Source organism: Syzygium oleosum, unplaced genomic scaffold (assembly GCF_021117445.2).
Source record: "Syzygium oleosum isolate NSW1041296 unplaced genomic scaffold, Sole_v2.1 Sole_v2.04, whole genome shotgun sequence".
NCBI classification, from domain to species: domain Eukaryota; kingdom Viridiplantae; phylum Streptophyta; class Magnoliopsida; order Myrtales; family Myrtaceae; genus Syzygium; species Syzygium oleosum.
In genome coordinates this window covers 4,947,709-4,964,354 of record NW_026607488.1, presented here as the reverse complement: position 1 = coordinate 4,964,354, position 16,646 = coordinate 4,947,709, and the positions used below count along the sequence as shown (strand labels likewise).

Below are 16,646 nucleotides of genomic sequence, written 5' to 3'. Positions count from 1 at the left end.
TTTGGTCGAATGCATGTCTTGATTAATATATGTTAGTTTGGATAGTCAACTCATAAAACTTATAAACAAATTGATACAATCATCAGCATGATATACGAAAAGATATAGAAAGTTTCACAATTATTTGTTCCACATTCTTATTCTTAACTTGGTATCAAAGCTAGTCGATACCGAAGTGCATCGGTGTACCCCCAAGTGCAGATCTGAAGCTAATTTTGCTTCTTGTCTTTTTTTTTTTTCAATAAGTCGTAATATTCTCCAGTCAACGTTGATTTCAACATCATTCATCCCGTCTGATCGCCAATTTCGGATTGCAATGTTGTTGCATAGTCTGCAGAGCCTTGTCATCTGATGACGCACCATTGAGTTGTTGTTCCATCAGCAAAGCGAGTCGTATTAGTCGCTTGATGTTTTCCTCCAATTCTCAGCTTGGTTATTACAGCGCCAGCCATATAGGCCGCGTCATCCAGTAACTATTTTGAAAGCAAAGTCAGTTGCATTGGTTACTTGCTATTACAACGCCAGCCGCATTGGCCGTGTTCTTCTAGTTACTCTTTTAGTTGGCAAAGCCAGCCGTATCGGCCGCTTGCTGTTTTTCCCTTTGATTCATGACCTTCAGTTCCTTTCGAGGCACCAAGCATACGACATGATAAAGAGAAAACCCTATAGAGAGTAGGATATGATGAAAAGTTCAAAGAAATAGTAATTCTCAAAACCAATTTTAATAGAAACCCTAAAATTGCAATGCAATAAACCCGAAGCCCAGCCAAGCAAACTAGTATCCAACCAAATTCCAAACAAAGAAAAAAAAATTCCAAACAACGTAAGAAACCATTCGAGACTCGGCGCAAGGGCTTTGAATCGTACTTCGAAAAGAAAAAGACAGCATACGTGCACTACAAAAAAACATGGATTTTGCCACGGAAATTTGCGATGGGGAATTTTTCGTTGCTAATTTGTGACGGATTTATAAATCCGTCGCAAATTAGCGACGAAAATTTTCCATCGCTAATTTGCGATGGAATTTGCCACGAAATGAAAATTCGTCGCAAATTAGCGACGGAAAATTAATCCGTCGCTAATTCCATCGCAAATTAGCGACGGAATTAGCGACGGAGTTATTTTCCGTCGCTAATTTATGCAACGAAATTTACCATTATGTGACGAAAGTAGCGACGGATTTTTTTACCGTCGCTAATTTGCGACGAATAAAAAATTCGTCGCTAATTTGCGACGAATAAAAAATTTATCGCTAATTTGCGACGGATTTTGTGACGAAAACGGATTCGTCGCTAATTTGTAATTTATGACGGAAAATAACTTTCGTGATATCCACCCCACCCGTCAATTTCTCACTCTCTGTACTGATTCCTCATATCTCCCCCCTCCCCCCGCTTTTCTCCCGCCTTCTCCCTCTTTCGTTTCTCTCAATAAACCTATCCGTGCGCGCAGAAATCAATTTCGGTAAAGCTTTTCTACCGGTAAGTATCGTAGCTAATTTCGTGACTAATTAGCGACGAATACGGTTCGTCGCAAAACTATTCATCGCTGGATTCGAATTTTTTTATTTTATTGACTAGTTTTTTGTAACATCTTCGCCGGTCCGGCAACCGGCGAGACCTCGCCGGCCATGGGGCGAGGCGCTCGGCCTCCCTCCATGGCCGTCGACCTCGCCGTCGCCAAGATCTGGGCGACGGCGAGGTCGACCGGGTGCCTCGCCCCATGGCCAGCGAGGTCGACTGCCACGCCTGGGGGAGGTCGCTCGGCCTCCCCTAGATCTGGGCGAGGCCGAGCGGCCTCGCCCCATGGTCGACGAGGCCGCTCGGCCTCCCCCCATGGCCGTCGCCCAGATCTCGTCGTCACCCAGATATGGGCGACGGCGAGGTCGACCGCCACACTTGGCGGCCTCGCCCATGGCCGGCGAGGTCAAACTCGCCGGCCTCAGTTGGTCGACGGTCGCCGGACCGACGACCGGAGAAAAATATAAGGGGAAAAAAATTAAAAAAATTTGAAAAAAATAAAAATATATTAAAAAATGAATCTTAAGTGATTTTTCTTTTTTTTAGGTACGTGTCCATTTTAAGGTCTCGCAATCCAAGTGAACGTTGCAATTCTCATCAAATTGACCACTTTCTATTACAAAAATTTTAGTCAAATATTTGGGTAAGTCTTCTTTACATGGTAATTTTTTCATTTTTTTCAATTTCAAAGTAATTGTTGCGTCAAAAACAAAATTTTAATTTTCATAATTTTATGGTTTTAATTAAGAACAGTAGATATGATAGTTTTAATATTTTACGAGATTTTTTTATTTTATACAGACACAATGCAAAGAGACAGGGCTTGGATGTATAATAAGAACTTATCTAGACGTCGAGGATTGACCGATGAGTTTCGTACTGGGTTGAAACTATTTTTAGACTTTGCTAGTAGTAAATATGAGTTCATGGATGGAAATAAGTTAAGGTGTCCGTATAAAAAGTGCAGTAATGGTAAATTTAATGTGTGTGATAAAGTTAGAGAACATCTTTGTAGCTTTGGGTTTGCTCCGAATTATTATAATTGGACTTACCATGGTGAACCATTTATATCTGATGAAGGATATAGAAGAAGTGACCAATTTTTAGTTAGGGAAGAATGTAGCTATTATGACCAATTGAACCCATAAGAGAGGATGGTGATTAATGCAGCTGGTCAGAATTTTGTTTCAGAATCGAACCATGCAAGTACTAATTTTACTCCTACACTTGAACAAGTGGGTACTAGTCATGCATCACAATTGGAAAAGATAGGAGTAACGGATTTTGATGAGAATGTGTGTAATTGAACTTTTTCATCTAATCAGTTCTGGGAAGTATTGAAAGCAGCAGATGAACCTTTATGGGCACGTTGTGACAACCACACTAAGTTATCAGTGACAGCAAGACTGTTAAATATCAAGGCAGAGCATAATGTGTCTGCGGATTGCTTCAACTCTTTTGTTGAAGTAATGCGGGAAACAATGCCTCGTAATAACATCATGCCAAGTGATTATTACGATATGAAAAAGCTAGTGGATAACGTAGGTCTTCCGGTTGTAAGGATTGATGTATGTAGTAGGGGTTGTATGTTATATTGGAGAGATGATGAAAATGCATAATCTTGCAAATTCTATAGCCAACCTAGGTACAAGATTAACAGGAGGCAAGGTCGTAATCAAAAGCGTAGACCATGCAATCAAATATTTTCTCTGCCCTTAATCCCCAGATTGCAAAGGCTTTATGCGTCTCAAGCCACTGCTGAACACATGACTTGGCATGCAAATCATGAAACAGAAAAGGGTCTAATGTGTCATCCTTCAGATGCAGAGGCATGGAAACATTCTGATAAAACATACCCTGAGTTTGCGATAGAGTTTCGAAACATCAGGTTAAGTCTCTGTGCTGATGGATTTGCCCCATTTGGGAAATCATGAAAAAGTTATTCATGTTGGCAAGTTATCTTAACGCCATACAATCTTCCACCTGGTATATGCATGAAGACACCTTATATATTTTTGACATTGATCGTGACTGGCCCGCAAAATCCGAAAAAGTTAATAGATGTTTATATGCAACCATTGATTGAAGAGTTACAACGGCTATGGGATAAAGGTGTCCTTACATATGATGTTTCTACCGATCAAACATTTGTAATGAAGGCTGCTCTTCTTTGGATGATAAATGACTTTCCAGCTTACGGAATGTTATTTGGATGGAGTACAGCTGGGATCTTAGGATGTCCGATATGTTTCGAGAGATCAAAGTCATTTAGATTAAAACATGGAAAGAAGCCCAGCTATTTTGACTGTCACAGACAATTTTTACCGATAAATCATACATTCAGAAGGAATAAAAAAGAGTTCATCAAGAATAGGACTGAAAGAACACCTCCACCATTGAGGTTGACCGGCGATCAAATTTGGGAGCGGGTGCAGGACTTTCCGTCGGTTGTTCAGAATCCTCACGGCATGACTATTGCGTACAGAAGTACACATAAGTGGACAAAACGCAGTATATTTTGGGATCTACCATATTGGAAGGCCCATCTTATTCATCATAATCTTGACGTCATGCATATAGAAAAGAATGTTTTCGACAATGTCATAAATACTGTGATGGATGTCACCGGAAAAATAAAAGACAACTTGAACGCAAGAAAAGATATAAGAGATATTTGTGATCGGCCAACACTGGATGTGGATGCAAGCAGCAGGGGACTAAAACCAAAAGCAGTTTATACATTGGAAAAGGAGCAGAGGCGAGTTGTTTGTCAATGGTTGAAATCTGTACGGTTTCCTGATGGATATGCTTCGAACCTCGGGAGATGTGTTGATTTGAATGAATGCAAGTTGACAGATTTGAAGAGTCATGATTGTCACATATTTATGGAAAGACTAATTCCAATAGCTTTCAAGGAAGTTCTACCGAGCTTTGTATGGGGCGCCATTACAGAGTTAAGCAATTTCCTGCATGATATTTGCTCGACAGTGTTAAAAGCATCACACATGGAGAAACTAGAGAGAGATATTCCAATTATTCTTTGCAACTTAGAAATGATATTTCCTCCATCGTTTTTTTATTCGATGGAGCATCTCTTATTTCACTTGCCTTATGAGGCCAAAGTTGCAGGTCCCGTCCAATTTCGATGGATGTATCCATTTGAGAGGTAAATTTTTTTTTTAAAATAAAGTTCAAATTACTTTATTATATATTATGTTCCGAAAAGCTTCTTTCTATTGCAACTAGATTCTTATATCATTTGAAGAAAAAAGTGAAGACTAAGGCATGTGTTGAAGCTTCAATTTGTAATGCATATATTGTGGAAGAAGTGACAACATTTGCATCATACTATTTTGAGCCGCACGTGCAGTGCAAGAGGCGGAGAGCACGCAGAAATGATGAGGGCCCCATTGATCCCAATTGCAAAGTATTCTCTATTTTCAATTATCTGGGTCGACCAAGCAGCGCATGTAAGTTTCGTTACTTAACAGGCGAAGAATGGCATGCAGCCCATACATATATTTTACTGAATTGCCCAGAAGTCGAGCCATACTTCGAGTAAGTGTAAATTTGCAAATATATGTATTGTGTGCAAATATTTGCTAATATATAAATGGTATTTATTACTAGGATTTTCCAAACTTCAATGTATGGACTACCACCAAATGAGTTTGACCGTTTGTGCGATGAACAATTTGCAGCATGGTTCAAAACATATGTAAGTTGCCTATGGACCAAAACCAAATTATTAATATTTTATACATCATTTATTAAAATATATATTATTGACTTTGCGTGTGTAACCTTAGGTTCACAATAATCATGATGAACTTGGAGAGCAAGGATTGCTATATCATCTGTCATGGGGTCCACAGTTAAGAGTACGAAGTTGGCCAGCATATTTCATAAATGGATATAATTTTCACACTCATGAATATGGAATGGGAAAAGCCACAATGAATAGTAGTGTGTCTGTTCGGTCATTCAATAGTGGCAGTTCAAAAAATGATTTTTATGGCTTGTTGGATGAAATCATAGAGATAGAGTATCCTGGACCATTAATGATGTGGGTTGTGTTATTTAAGTGCAAGTGGTTCGACCCCGTCAAAGAAATGAAGGTGCATACGAAGTTTAATTTGGTTGAAATAAATCACAAGAAAAGATATATGAAATATGAACCATTTGTCTTGGCACAATAAGCAATTTAAGTATGTTATGCATCATATCCTAGTTTGAAACGTGACAAAGCTGATTGGTGGGCTGTATGTAAAATCAAAGCACGGAGAAAAATCGAGGAACACCGGAAGGATAGAGCCTATCAACAAGAGTAAGTTCGTAACACGGTTGAAACTGAGGAATATAACATTCCAACTTTACGAGATCCATGTGGAGCAATGACAGATGTGGATCCAACTGAAATTTGCGAATTAAATATAGAAGATGGTACAGAATCTGATTTTGAGACAGATGATGAAGATGATGCTCATGAAGAAGATCAAGATCAAGACGAGAACGAAAATGCAGATCAAGACGAAGACGTAGACGAACATGAAGATTAAAATTTTTGTGACAAAACACTAATGATGTGTAATTATTATTGCGACATGTGTTATTTTGGTTGTCATAATTATTATTATTGTTCTTGTTATTATTGTTATTGTTATTATCATTATTGTTGTTGTTATTACCGCGCGCCTCGCCCGAGCTCGTAGCCGTCGCCGCCCAGTAGCCGCCCGACGCCATCGCCGCCGAGCAGCCACCCGAGCTCGTAGCCGTCGCCGTCGCCGTCGTCGCCGAGCAGCCGCTCGACGTCGTCGGCGACTAGCAGCTGCCCAACGCCGTCACCGACTTCGCAGCCGCCCGACGCCGTCGCTGCCCAGTAGCCGCCTAACACCGTCGCCGCCCAGCAGTCGCCTGAGCTCGTAGCCGTCGCCGTCGCTGCCCAGCAACCGCCCGACGCCGTCACCGCCCAGCCTCGCCCGAGCTCGTAGTCGTCGCCGTCACCACTCAGTAGCCGCCCGAAGCCGTCACCGTCCAGCCGCCGCCCGACGCCGTCGCCGCCCGGCTTCACCGTCGTTCACCCGGCCGTGGCCGAGCGCCGTGCCGAGCGCCTAGCCGACTAGCAGCCACTTGCACCCGCACCAAGCCCGCCACTGGCCGACCGGCCAAAATATTATTATTGTTTGATTTTTCTTGGCCTTGAACCAAGTAAGCGACTCCCTAAACATTACCTAGTATAATGGGTATTAATCGGACTTGTTTAGGGATTGTTTAGTGTCGGATTGGTTGGCTAAGTTATGGCCGATTTCAGGATTGCATGTGGCTTTGATCGATATTCGCCTGGTTAATTTGTCGATTATGTTGTCGATTAAGCGTTCAATAACGATCGTGTGGTTGATTAGGGTGTGCATGGAATGCATTCCGGAACAGAATGACGATCGTATGGTTGATTAAGCGTTTTTTCAGAAAATGCATAAAAATTGAAAAATTCTAGAAAAATTCATAAAAATTTCCAGAAAATAAAAAAAAAGTCAGATTTTGGGAAAATATGAAATTTGGTGAATTTTTTTTTATACAAAATGGCTTAAAATACCTGTGGCCACCCACTTTGAGTGAAATTTAAATTTTTTGAGATGCTCAAAAAATAATAATAATAATAAAAAATCAAAATTTTCAAAACTTTACAAAATGGCTTAAAATACATGTGGCCACCCACTTTGAGTGAAATTTAAATTTTTTTAGATGCCCAAAAAAATAATAATAAAATAAAAAATTTCAAAACTTCACAGAATGGCTTAGAATACCTGTAGCCACCCACTTTGGGTAAAATTTAAATTTTTTTAGGTGCCCAAAAAAATTAAAAAATTAAAAAATAATAAAAAATTTCAAAACTTCACAGAATGGCTTAGAATACCTGTGGTCACCCACTTTGAGTGAAATTTAAATTTTTTTAGGTGCCCAAAAAAATTTAAAAAATCAAAAATTTCAAAACTTCATATAATAGTTTAGAATACCTGTGACCACTCACTTTTAGGCAGAAATTTTACTTTTTTTAGGTGCCCAAAAAAAATTAAAAAATTCGAAAATTTCAAAACTTCACAGAATGGCTTATAATACCTTTGGCCACCGACTTTGAGTAAAATTTAAAATTTTTTAAGTGCAAAAAAAATCAATAAATCAAAACAGAGTTCTGTTCCAGAAAGCAATTTCTGGAATAGAATTAGTCATGTTTTACCAACATATTTCTCCTTCAGAAATCAATTTCTGGCAACAATTTGATTTCTGGAGCAGAATGGTTATCATTCGCACCCTTAGTTGTTTAATGCCAATCGTATGGTTAATTAGTTTAATCGTGTGATTGATTTGCTTAATTGTGGCTGATTGGTTAACTATGGCCCGATCGTGTGGGTTGATTGATGATCATGTGCCCGAGAACGAAGATCATGTGGCTGAAATTGATGTTTCATGGTTGATCTTGTACTTGATGAATGATCGTGTGGTTTGAAAGTGGATCGTGTGGTTAATTATGGCTATTGTTGGCTTAGCATGGCATATCGTGATCATATATTGATGTTTGATATCAAAATGAGTGCGATTCATAGTATATTTGTTCGTAGGAAATTGCACGTCATAAACACTCGGCATTGGCTAATTAAGAGGATACATTTTCTGCTTTTGAAGTAAAATGGTAAGCTTCGTCATGTACGTTATTATGTGTCCGTAATATGTGTTCATATTTTTTTACATATTTGCCTAACCTTCCTACTTGACAGTATAAACGTGGAGGTCGCATGCATAGAAGACCAACCCCTTCCTCGTCCTCGTCCCCGTCCCTTTCCTCTTCCCATGCCTTTTCATCTAACCCTCAACCATTATATGCTGATGGACAATATGGACACGTTGGCCCTTCCTCCAACACTCAAGAACATGTTAGGAGACTTGGACACATGCGAACTGAATCTCCTTCAGTTCCATCTCCTTTAGATCCATATCCTTCCGTTCCACCTTATTATTCAGCGCAACAATCGAATAATGAGGAAACACAGGTGAAGAAGATAACTGATTCATGATATGTCCATTTGGAGATTCGTAAGTACTTCATTTTTTTAAGTATATGTAATATTTATGATTTTAGATATGGATGTCAACTGAATTGTCGATGTTGCACAATAACCGTATGTTTGCAGATTCACGGATGCTACGTTTGTTGTGAGGGAACTGAATAAAATAGTTAAAAACTATTGGATGGGGCAGTATATTAATTACAGCAATGCTCCACAAGAAGTGAAAGATTTGTGGTGGAATGAGTTCAAGGTAAGTTTTAGATATTCTATTTTCTCACCAACTAAGTTCGGTGTAGTATATTGATGGTCAAGAATGATGTAAAGGGACCAGAACAACTCTTTAGTTTTAGGTACTAAAGGGACCAGATATTTTCCCCGAGATGAACTTTACAAAATCTATCGCCGAATTGTTTGGTGCATGGTAATGGATATGTGACCATCATAATAACTTTCAGTTGTTTTTGTATTGATTGCAGCGGAAGTTCAGGTGGGATGAAGAGGAAGAGAATGAAGTGAGAAGAATTTTTAAGAAGAAAGTCAGTGATCACATACGAAATGTGATGAATAGAGCGAAGATCAAGCAAGTGAAGCCGGCTTTCATTACAGCTGACAATTGGACGGAAATTAACAGAATTTGGGAAACTGAAAAGAATCAGAAAATCAGTGAGCAAAATAAAAAGAATCGATCTTCTAGTTCTAGTGAAGGGTCTGCCACATATGCTGAGGGCTCTATCAACATTGGAGAGCATCGAAAACGAATGGTAAGTCTGTTAAATAAGTTATAAGTTAATTTAATTCAATTACTCATGTTCACATTTTGTAGGCACATGAATTGGGGACGGAACCGACATTTGCAGCTATATTTGAACGCACATTTCAAAAAAAAGATAAGACATGGACTAGCGATCGAGCAAAAGCTATTAAGGTACGTAAGGTTATACTTTGGACTTTATAGAAACTAGAATGAAAATCGTGAATGCTTTTAATATTTATGGTAGTTATATATATGAAGTTATTTTATTTTCATTTATATTGTTAATGTAGGAAAAATATGATGAACTTTTAATGAGCAATGCTAGTGGTGGTGATGGTGTTGCTGCATCTGAGCCATCAGTTGACAGTATGGCATTATGGGTGGAGGCAACGGGTGGGATGAAAAAAGGAAAAATATTTGGGATGAGATCCTTGTCAAGGGTATACATGACGAATCATGCTGCAACTTCATCATCCAATACGGCTGTCCCAAGGAGGACACGACTTGAGCAGCAAATGACCCAAGAATTGAACCAACTGAAAAATGTACTTGTAGAGAAGGACGAAGAAATAAATGACTTGAAACAACAAATGCAAATCGTTATGCGACACCTCAACCTCCATCACGATGAGGTTCCGCCTGTACCTCCAGCCAATCCAATAGGTGATGGGCACAATGATGAGCGACACAATGATGCTAAGATTGATTATGATGATAATGATTTTCTCAGTCCTTTCTAGTTAAAATTCCCAAAATCAGAGGTAAGCTTGCTTCACAATCTTTTGTGCCATAAGTGCAGTTTCACCCAATATGTTCCTGCCCTACAATTACTTTTTGTGCACAACTTTCTTACAACTAGGTTCTTTGCTTGCGAAAAACTGAAAATTTAGAGATCCTAGGATGACATGCTTGTTACAAAAAATCATGATATTTGAACATTGTAGAAATATATGCCTTAATTGACTTTGAGTCCTCTCTTCCTAGGAATTGGTGTTGGTAATTCACCTCTCTAAGTCATTAAACTATTGAATGTTGTTTGGAGAATGATCTAATTTTTCCTAGGTGACAGAAATACGGTTTACAAGGGTGAAAAACTACAGTAGATATCAAAGTTGACTCATATTCATATGTAAGAACATTGATGTTCGTCCTGAAACGTTTTTTTGTTAACCCTCTTACTTGTTTTTTTATACCTAGTTCCACATCCATGCATAAACGCTTCTTTTATATTCTGGACTGATTGAATATCTTTATTTATGTATCCACATTTCATCAGGTGTCGACAAAAGTGACTGCTTCTGGTGTCCTGCCAAGTACCAAAGCTGCCCAATCTTGTGTCTGGCTTGTTGATTTTTCGTTTTTGAAGCAGAATCTATGATTGTCCCTCCTCCTTTGAATGTTTTGAATGTATTATAAGATTGAATATCAAATAGAATCATGTCAAACTTTGCAACTTTGCATATATCATTATTTTTTGCGGACTAGCGTCTTTCCTTCAGTTATATTTTTCAATTATATGACATTGTGTCTGGTTTGTTCGTTTTCTATTTCTGAAGCGGAATCTATGGTTGTCTCGTGTCCTTTGATTGTTTTGAATATATTACATGATGTTCATTAATGCGTAGCTATTGCTATGGACAAGATTTGATGGCCCAAATGGTATAAAATTTGCGACGAATATTTAGAGACAAATTTTGCGACCATTACAGTTCGTGGCTAATTTACGACGAATAAGTAGTGACGAATTTTGCGACGAATAAAGTTTGTGGCTAATTTGCGACTAATAAATTTTGCGATGAATAAAGCTCGTGGCTAATTTGCGACGAATTTTGGGACGAATAAAGTTCGTGGCTAATTTGCAATGAATTTTGCAACGAATAAAGTTTGTGGCTAATTTGCGACGAATTATTTGAGACGAAATTTCCGACGAATTTTTTGACGAATAAAGTTTGTGGCTAATTTGCGGCGAATTTTGCGACGGATAGTGTTCGTGGCTAATTTGCGACGAATAAAGTTCGTGGCTAATTTGCGACGAATTTTTTTCCGTCACAATTTAGCGACGAAAATTGAAATTTTCCGTCGCAAAATTTTGCGACGTCGTATTAGCGACGGAATTTTTTCCGTCGCTAACTTCGTCGCAAATTCGATTAGCGACGGATTTTGCCAAATTTTTCGTCGCAAAATTCGTCGCTAATCCCTTGTTTTTTTGTAGTGGTGAGAAACCATTCAAGTTGAAAATTTTCTATCCCCAATGGTGGTCTGATCGTTGACTCGAAATCAAAATAATTGATTTATGAAAATGGTTAATATCACAAAAAACTTCAAATTAATACACTTGTGATAAATTTATCCAAAATTAATTCTTTTTATCATAAAAAATCTCAAACTAGTATACATGTGGCAGATTTACCTTAAACTAATTTTTTGACCACCAAAAATCCTAAATTGGTACATTTATAACAAATTTATCCTCTATTAAATTGGATTAATATCACGAAAAACTACAAAATGGTACACCTGTGATAGATGGAGGCTAAAACCCCAAACCAGTAAACCCATCGACTGTCACGTGTCATCCAACTCAGAAATTTGACGGTAAAATTTAACGAAAATTAACAGAGGGTAAAATTATCAGGGGTATACCAATTTGGAGTTTTTTGTGATAAAAAAATTAGTTTGAGATAAATTTGTCACAAGTGTACTAGTTTGGGGTTTTTCGTTGTATTAACTCTTATGAAAATAAAATTTTTATCTTAAAGTGTCTTGGATCAAACCCAGTTATCATTCAAAACTTTGGCTCAATGTCCAATTTGATCCTTGAATTTTGGCCCTTCTCTTCCATGATCGTAGCACTTAGGGCCTGTTTGTTTCAACTTTGAAAATGCTACTTGGGGGAATGCAAATACCTTTGGGTAAAAGCTCATTGGGAAAATGCAAATGATGTTTGGTAAAAATATTTTGTAAAGCTACTTTGGCCAAAATATAGTGTTTGGTGAATTTTTTTGCAAATGGACTTTGAGAATTATCTTATTTATTAAAAAAAAAACTAACCTACCTATCGCCGGAGCCGGAGATAGATCTGGCATCGGCGGCCGTCGCCCAAGGTCAGGCGACCCTCGGCGAGCCAGATCTGCCATCGCCGGCGGTTGCCCGAGGCCAGGCGACCCTCGGCGGGGGTCGCACGACCCAAGCGACGGCCGCCTGAGGTCATGCGCCCTCAGGCGACCGTCGCCTGGGTCGCGCGACCCAGGCCGGCGGCGCCTGGGCAATCGCGCGACCTCCGGCAGCCGTCGCCTGGGTCGTGCGACCTCGCCGGCCTCTCGCAGGCGCGATCCAGGTGCCGGTCGCCCTCCCTCGCTGAAGAAGATGAACAGTAGCATTTGGCAAAGGCTGAAAGCCCAAGGCTGGTCCGGACCAGTTTTGGGCTTTCAGCATTTGAAATGCTAGCATTGGCCAAATGCTGAACCAAACACCCCAGCATTTTGGGAAGGGGCTTTCGAGGCTCAAAGCCCCTTCCCAAAGCTGAACCAAACACCCCCTTAGTCCATTACCCTTCTCCTTCATTGCGTCAAGGGCGTCTCCATCTCCACTGCCAATCTCTCTCTCTCTCTCAGCCACCCACTATTCTCAGGTCATGACCTTTTACATTGAACACCTCTAGGCTTGTGCCATTGCCCTTGTCATCGTAAACTAGCTACCTAATGCAAATGTCTTTCCTCATTTCTGTGTTTAACCCACGAGAAGAAATTGTGTCCGCCCGTAAAAACGCAACACCACGTCGTCTAGTGGAATGGTATTCCACTGATCAAGATTCCCACATCAATAATGCATATTTATATGTATGGCTCCTCGGACGCCGACACACAATATATGCACGTCTTCGCACTCACTTCTCTTAGATAAGCCGTCGAATAAACTCTCTCTCTCTCTCTCTCTCTCTCTCTCTCTCTCTCTCTCTCTCTCTCTCTCTCTCTCTCTCTCTCTCTCTCTCTCTCTCTCAACTCCTTTCGCCCTCTGTTTGTTCTACTATGGCTTCGATAAACTTCATAGCTAGGCCAAACTATGTTTCGCACTCTATCAAAGCATCTTCCAAAAGCTTTGATCATTTGAAAGACTGGTTTGGTCTTGGAAATAAGAATTTGCCCGGGAGGAACGCACGAGGCGACCTTCGAGAACTAACCATCGCGAACGTTGCAAACCAGGCCCCGATCGTCTCTAAACCGTCAACGGGGAAAGAAGCAATGGGCGGCCGGAATCACATCTCGTGGACGAGCATCCCGCAACACTGGTGGGAGGGCGAGTTGGGAGTCGAAGGAGAGATACCTCTCTGGCTGGTGAGTTTGTGTGTGATTTTCTGTAATCTCTCAGTCATGTTTTTGCATGCATGTGATAAGAATCATATCTTTTCACATCCCCTAATCATGTTTCTTGTCCATTCTGCTAGTTTTAATCTTTCCATATGCCAGAATTTGAATTGAAAAGGAAAATTGTTTATTTGTTTGTCCAAAGTCTAGCTAAATAAAAGGGCAGCTTTATCCAATTTTCTTTTGTTTCAATCAAACAAACGACAAGGAAGAAGTACGAGGAAATGATTGAAAGATCTTTGTCACTAAGTTCTTTTCATATATTATCTAAACTTACGGGAAATGTGCCAAAAAAGTCCTAAACCTTTTGTATTGGTGCCAATTTAGTCCTAAACCTTTTTTTGGTGCCAATTCAGTCCTAAACCTTTTGCATTAGTACTAATTCAGTCCTAAACCTTTTTTCTTTGTGTCAATTCAGTCCTTCTGGTCAATTTTGGCCGGATTTACTGACGTGGACGCCGACCGGTCGGCGGCCGGTCACCGACGCTGACTTGGACAACTTTAATAATATTTTAATATTTTTTTGAAATTTTATTAATTTTTTTTCTCTCCCCTCCTTCCAACCGGTCGTCGGACCAACGACCAGCCAGAGGCTAGAGGCCGACGCCGGCGAGGTTCGCTCATGCCAGCCACTGGCGAGGGCGGCCTCGCTCTGGTCGAGGCCCGACCTTGCCAGCTAGTGAGGTCGGGCCTCGCCCAACCGCCGGCGAGGCTCTCCCTCGCCAGCGGCGGCGAAGGTGAGCCTTGCCATGTCTGGACGAGGCCCGACCTCGCCAGATCTGGCAAGGTGGTGCCTCGCCCAGCCGCCGACGAGGCTCAACCTCGCTAGATCCGGCGAGGTCGAGCCTCGCCTAGCCATGGCGAGGTTCAAGCCCTCGCTAGCGGCCTCCGGCGAGGGCGACCCTTGCCAGTGGCCAGCGTGGGCGAGCCTCGCCGGCGCCGACCTCTGGCCTCTGGCCGGTCGCCGGTTCGGCGACCGGCTGGAGGGAGGGGAGAGGAAAGAAAAAGAAAAGAAAAAAATTAATAAAAATTCAAAAAATATATTAAAATATTATTAAAGTTGTCCACGTCAGCGTCGGTGACCGGCCACTAGCCGGTCGACATCCACATCATCAAAATCCGGCCAAAATTGACAGGAAGGACTGAATTGGCACAAAGACAAAAAGTTTATGACTGAATTGGCATCAATGCAAAAGGTTTAGGACTCAATTGGCACCAAAAAAAGGTTTAGGACTAAATTGGCACAAATGCAAAAGGTTTAGGACTGAATTGGCACCAAAAAAAGGTTTAGGACTAAATTGGCACAAATACAAAAGGTTTAGGACTTTTTTGGCACTTTTCCCCTAAACTTACCCTTGGTGTAAGTTAAGCCTATCACAATTCATTAGATGATGGAACACCCTCCATTATGATTAATTATGAACATCACTTAAAGTTATCATTTTACTGGGTTTGTGCGTGTAGACAAAACTAATCAAAGCTGTTTTGTCTCTCCGCCACTAACTATAAATACATATGCTAGTTCTCTTTTCATGTTGCACTAACCAAATTACATTAATTGTACATCTTATTTGTAAATTACGCTAGCTAGACGCTAAAGATTAAGGAACTTTTTTGTGTTCGCACTACCCGAAAAAATCTCCATAAAGAGCGTTTAGATTAGACATTCTAATTTTTGAATTTACTTCCACATTTGAAGTGATATCCCTTTGACGTAAATGTATATATGCTATTTTCTTTTCATGTTTGTCGCGACCAAACTCCCGAGCCCTTTTTTTATCGAACATGCAAAAAAGGGGGGCTCGCCTGGTACGTGCTAAGTCTAGGTTCAGGACTTAACTTGGGCCCTCCCAAGCCCATACCATATCGCGACTTAGGGTTTAAGTATTTAACATGCAAGTGGTTTATACCAAGGAGTTGCCACTAATCGATTTGGGGTGGGTCGATTAGAAATCCAAATAGGGTGATGGGAGAATCACTCTATTCCTACGAACCAGAGATTAACTGAATTCGGGGACTTGGTTACACTAGTTAGATAACTAATGCCCTTTCGGTACCTTTTTATCCTGTTCATTTTATGAAAACATTTGTCAGATAATTTGGATTGATTTTAGGACCTTTCTCCTAACATGTGAGGTGATCAAGCGAGTGCATAATCAGAAACGATTAGCAGTCAGGAACACAACAATTCATGCAGCCTAAGGTTCTAATCTTAACTAAGTCAGATGACATTCAAAAACACAACAGCTCATGCAATTGTATTAAAAACATGCATAACAATACAACGGTAATAAAAATAACATGCAAAATATTACCGCGCAATCTTAGGCTTGTCTAATTTAAACAAGACAAAAATGTGCATAATAATACTACAATAAATTAAACATTTAGAATATATCACACAAATTTTTTAAAAAATATATTTTTTTATTATTTTTTTTGATTTTTTTAAGGAAAAATAATAATAATAATAATAATAATAATAATAATAATAATAATAATAATAATAATACGGAAAAAAAAATTTCTAAATTTTTTTTTTATTTTTGTTTAATACAAAAAATTTTAAAAAAATTTTAAAAATAATAATAAAATAATGAAAATGGGTCGGGTCGCGGATTCGGACCGGGTCGGAACCGACCCGGGTCAACGGATCCGACCCGGGCGTTGACCCGGGTCAGATCGGTCAATCCGGATCGGGTCGGAACCGACCCGGGTCAATGGATCCGACCCGGGCGTTGACCCGGGTCAGATCTGTTAATCCGAGTCGGTCGGAACCGACCCGAGTCAACGGATCCGACCCGTGCGTTGACCCGGGTCGGATCTGTTGAATCGGGTCGAATCCGACCTGAACATACAGACCCGCGGGGAGGGGGCGCCGGAGAGGCCAAAATTGGCCATCCGCCGGCTGACCCAGGCTAGCGCCGCCCCCAAATCGCCCTAC

At 40.3% G+C, this 16,646-nt stretch overlaps 1 protein-coding gene across 1 annotated transcript in view; it reads left to right on the top strand.

Moving 5' to 3' along the window:
- The first annotated feature begins 13,366 nt into the window (after positions 1 to 13,366).
- LOC115674318 (carotenoid cleavage dioxygenase 8 homolog B, chloroplastic-like) overlaps positions 13,367 to 16,646 on the top strand; it is a 44,010-nt gene continuing 40,730 nt past the window's right edge. The window contains exon 1 of the mRNA XM_056310802.1: positions 13,367 to 13,672. Coding sequence (XP_056166777.1) covers positions 13,367 to 13,672 — 306 coding nt within the window. The remainder of the gene's footprint in view (positions 13,673 to 16,646) is intronic.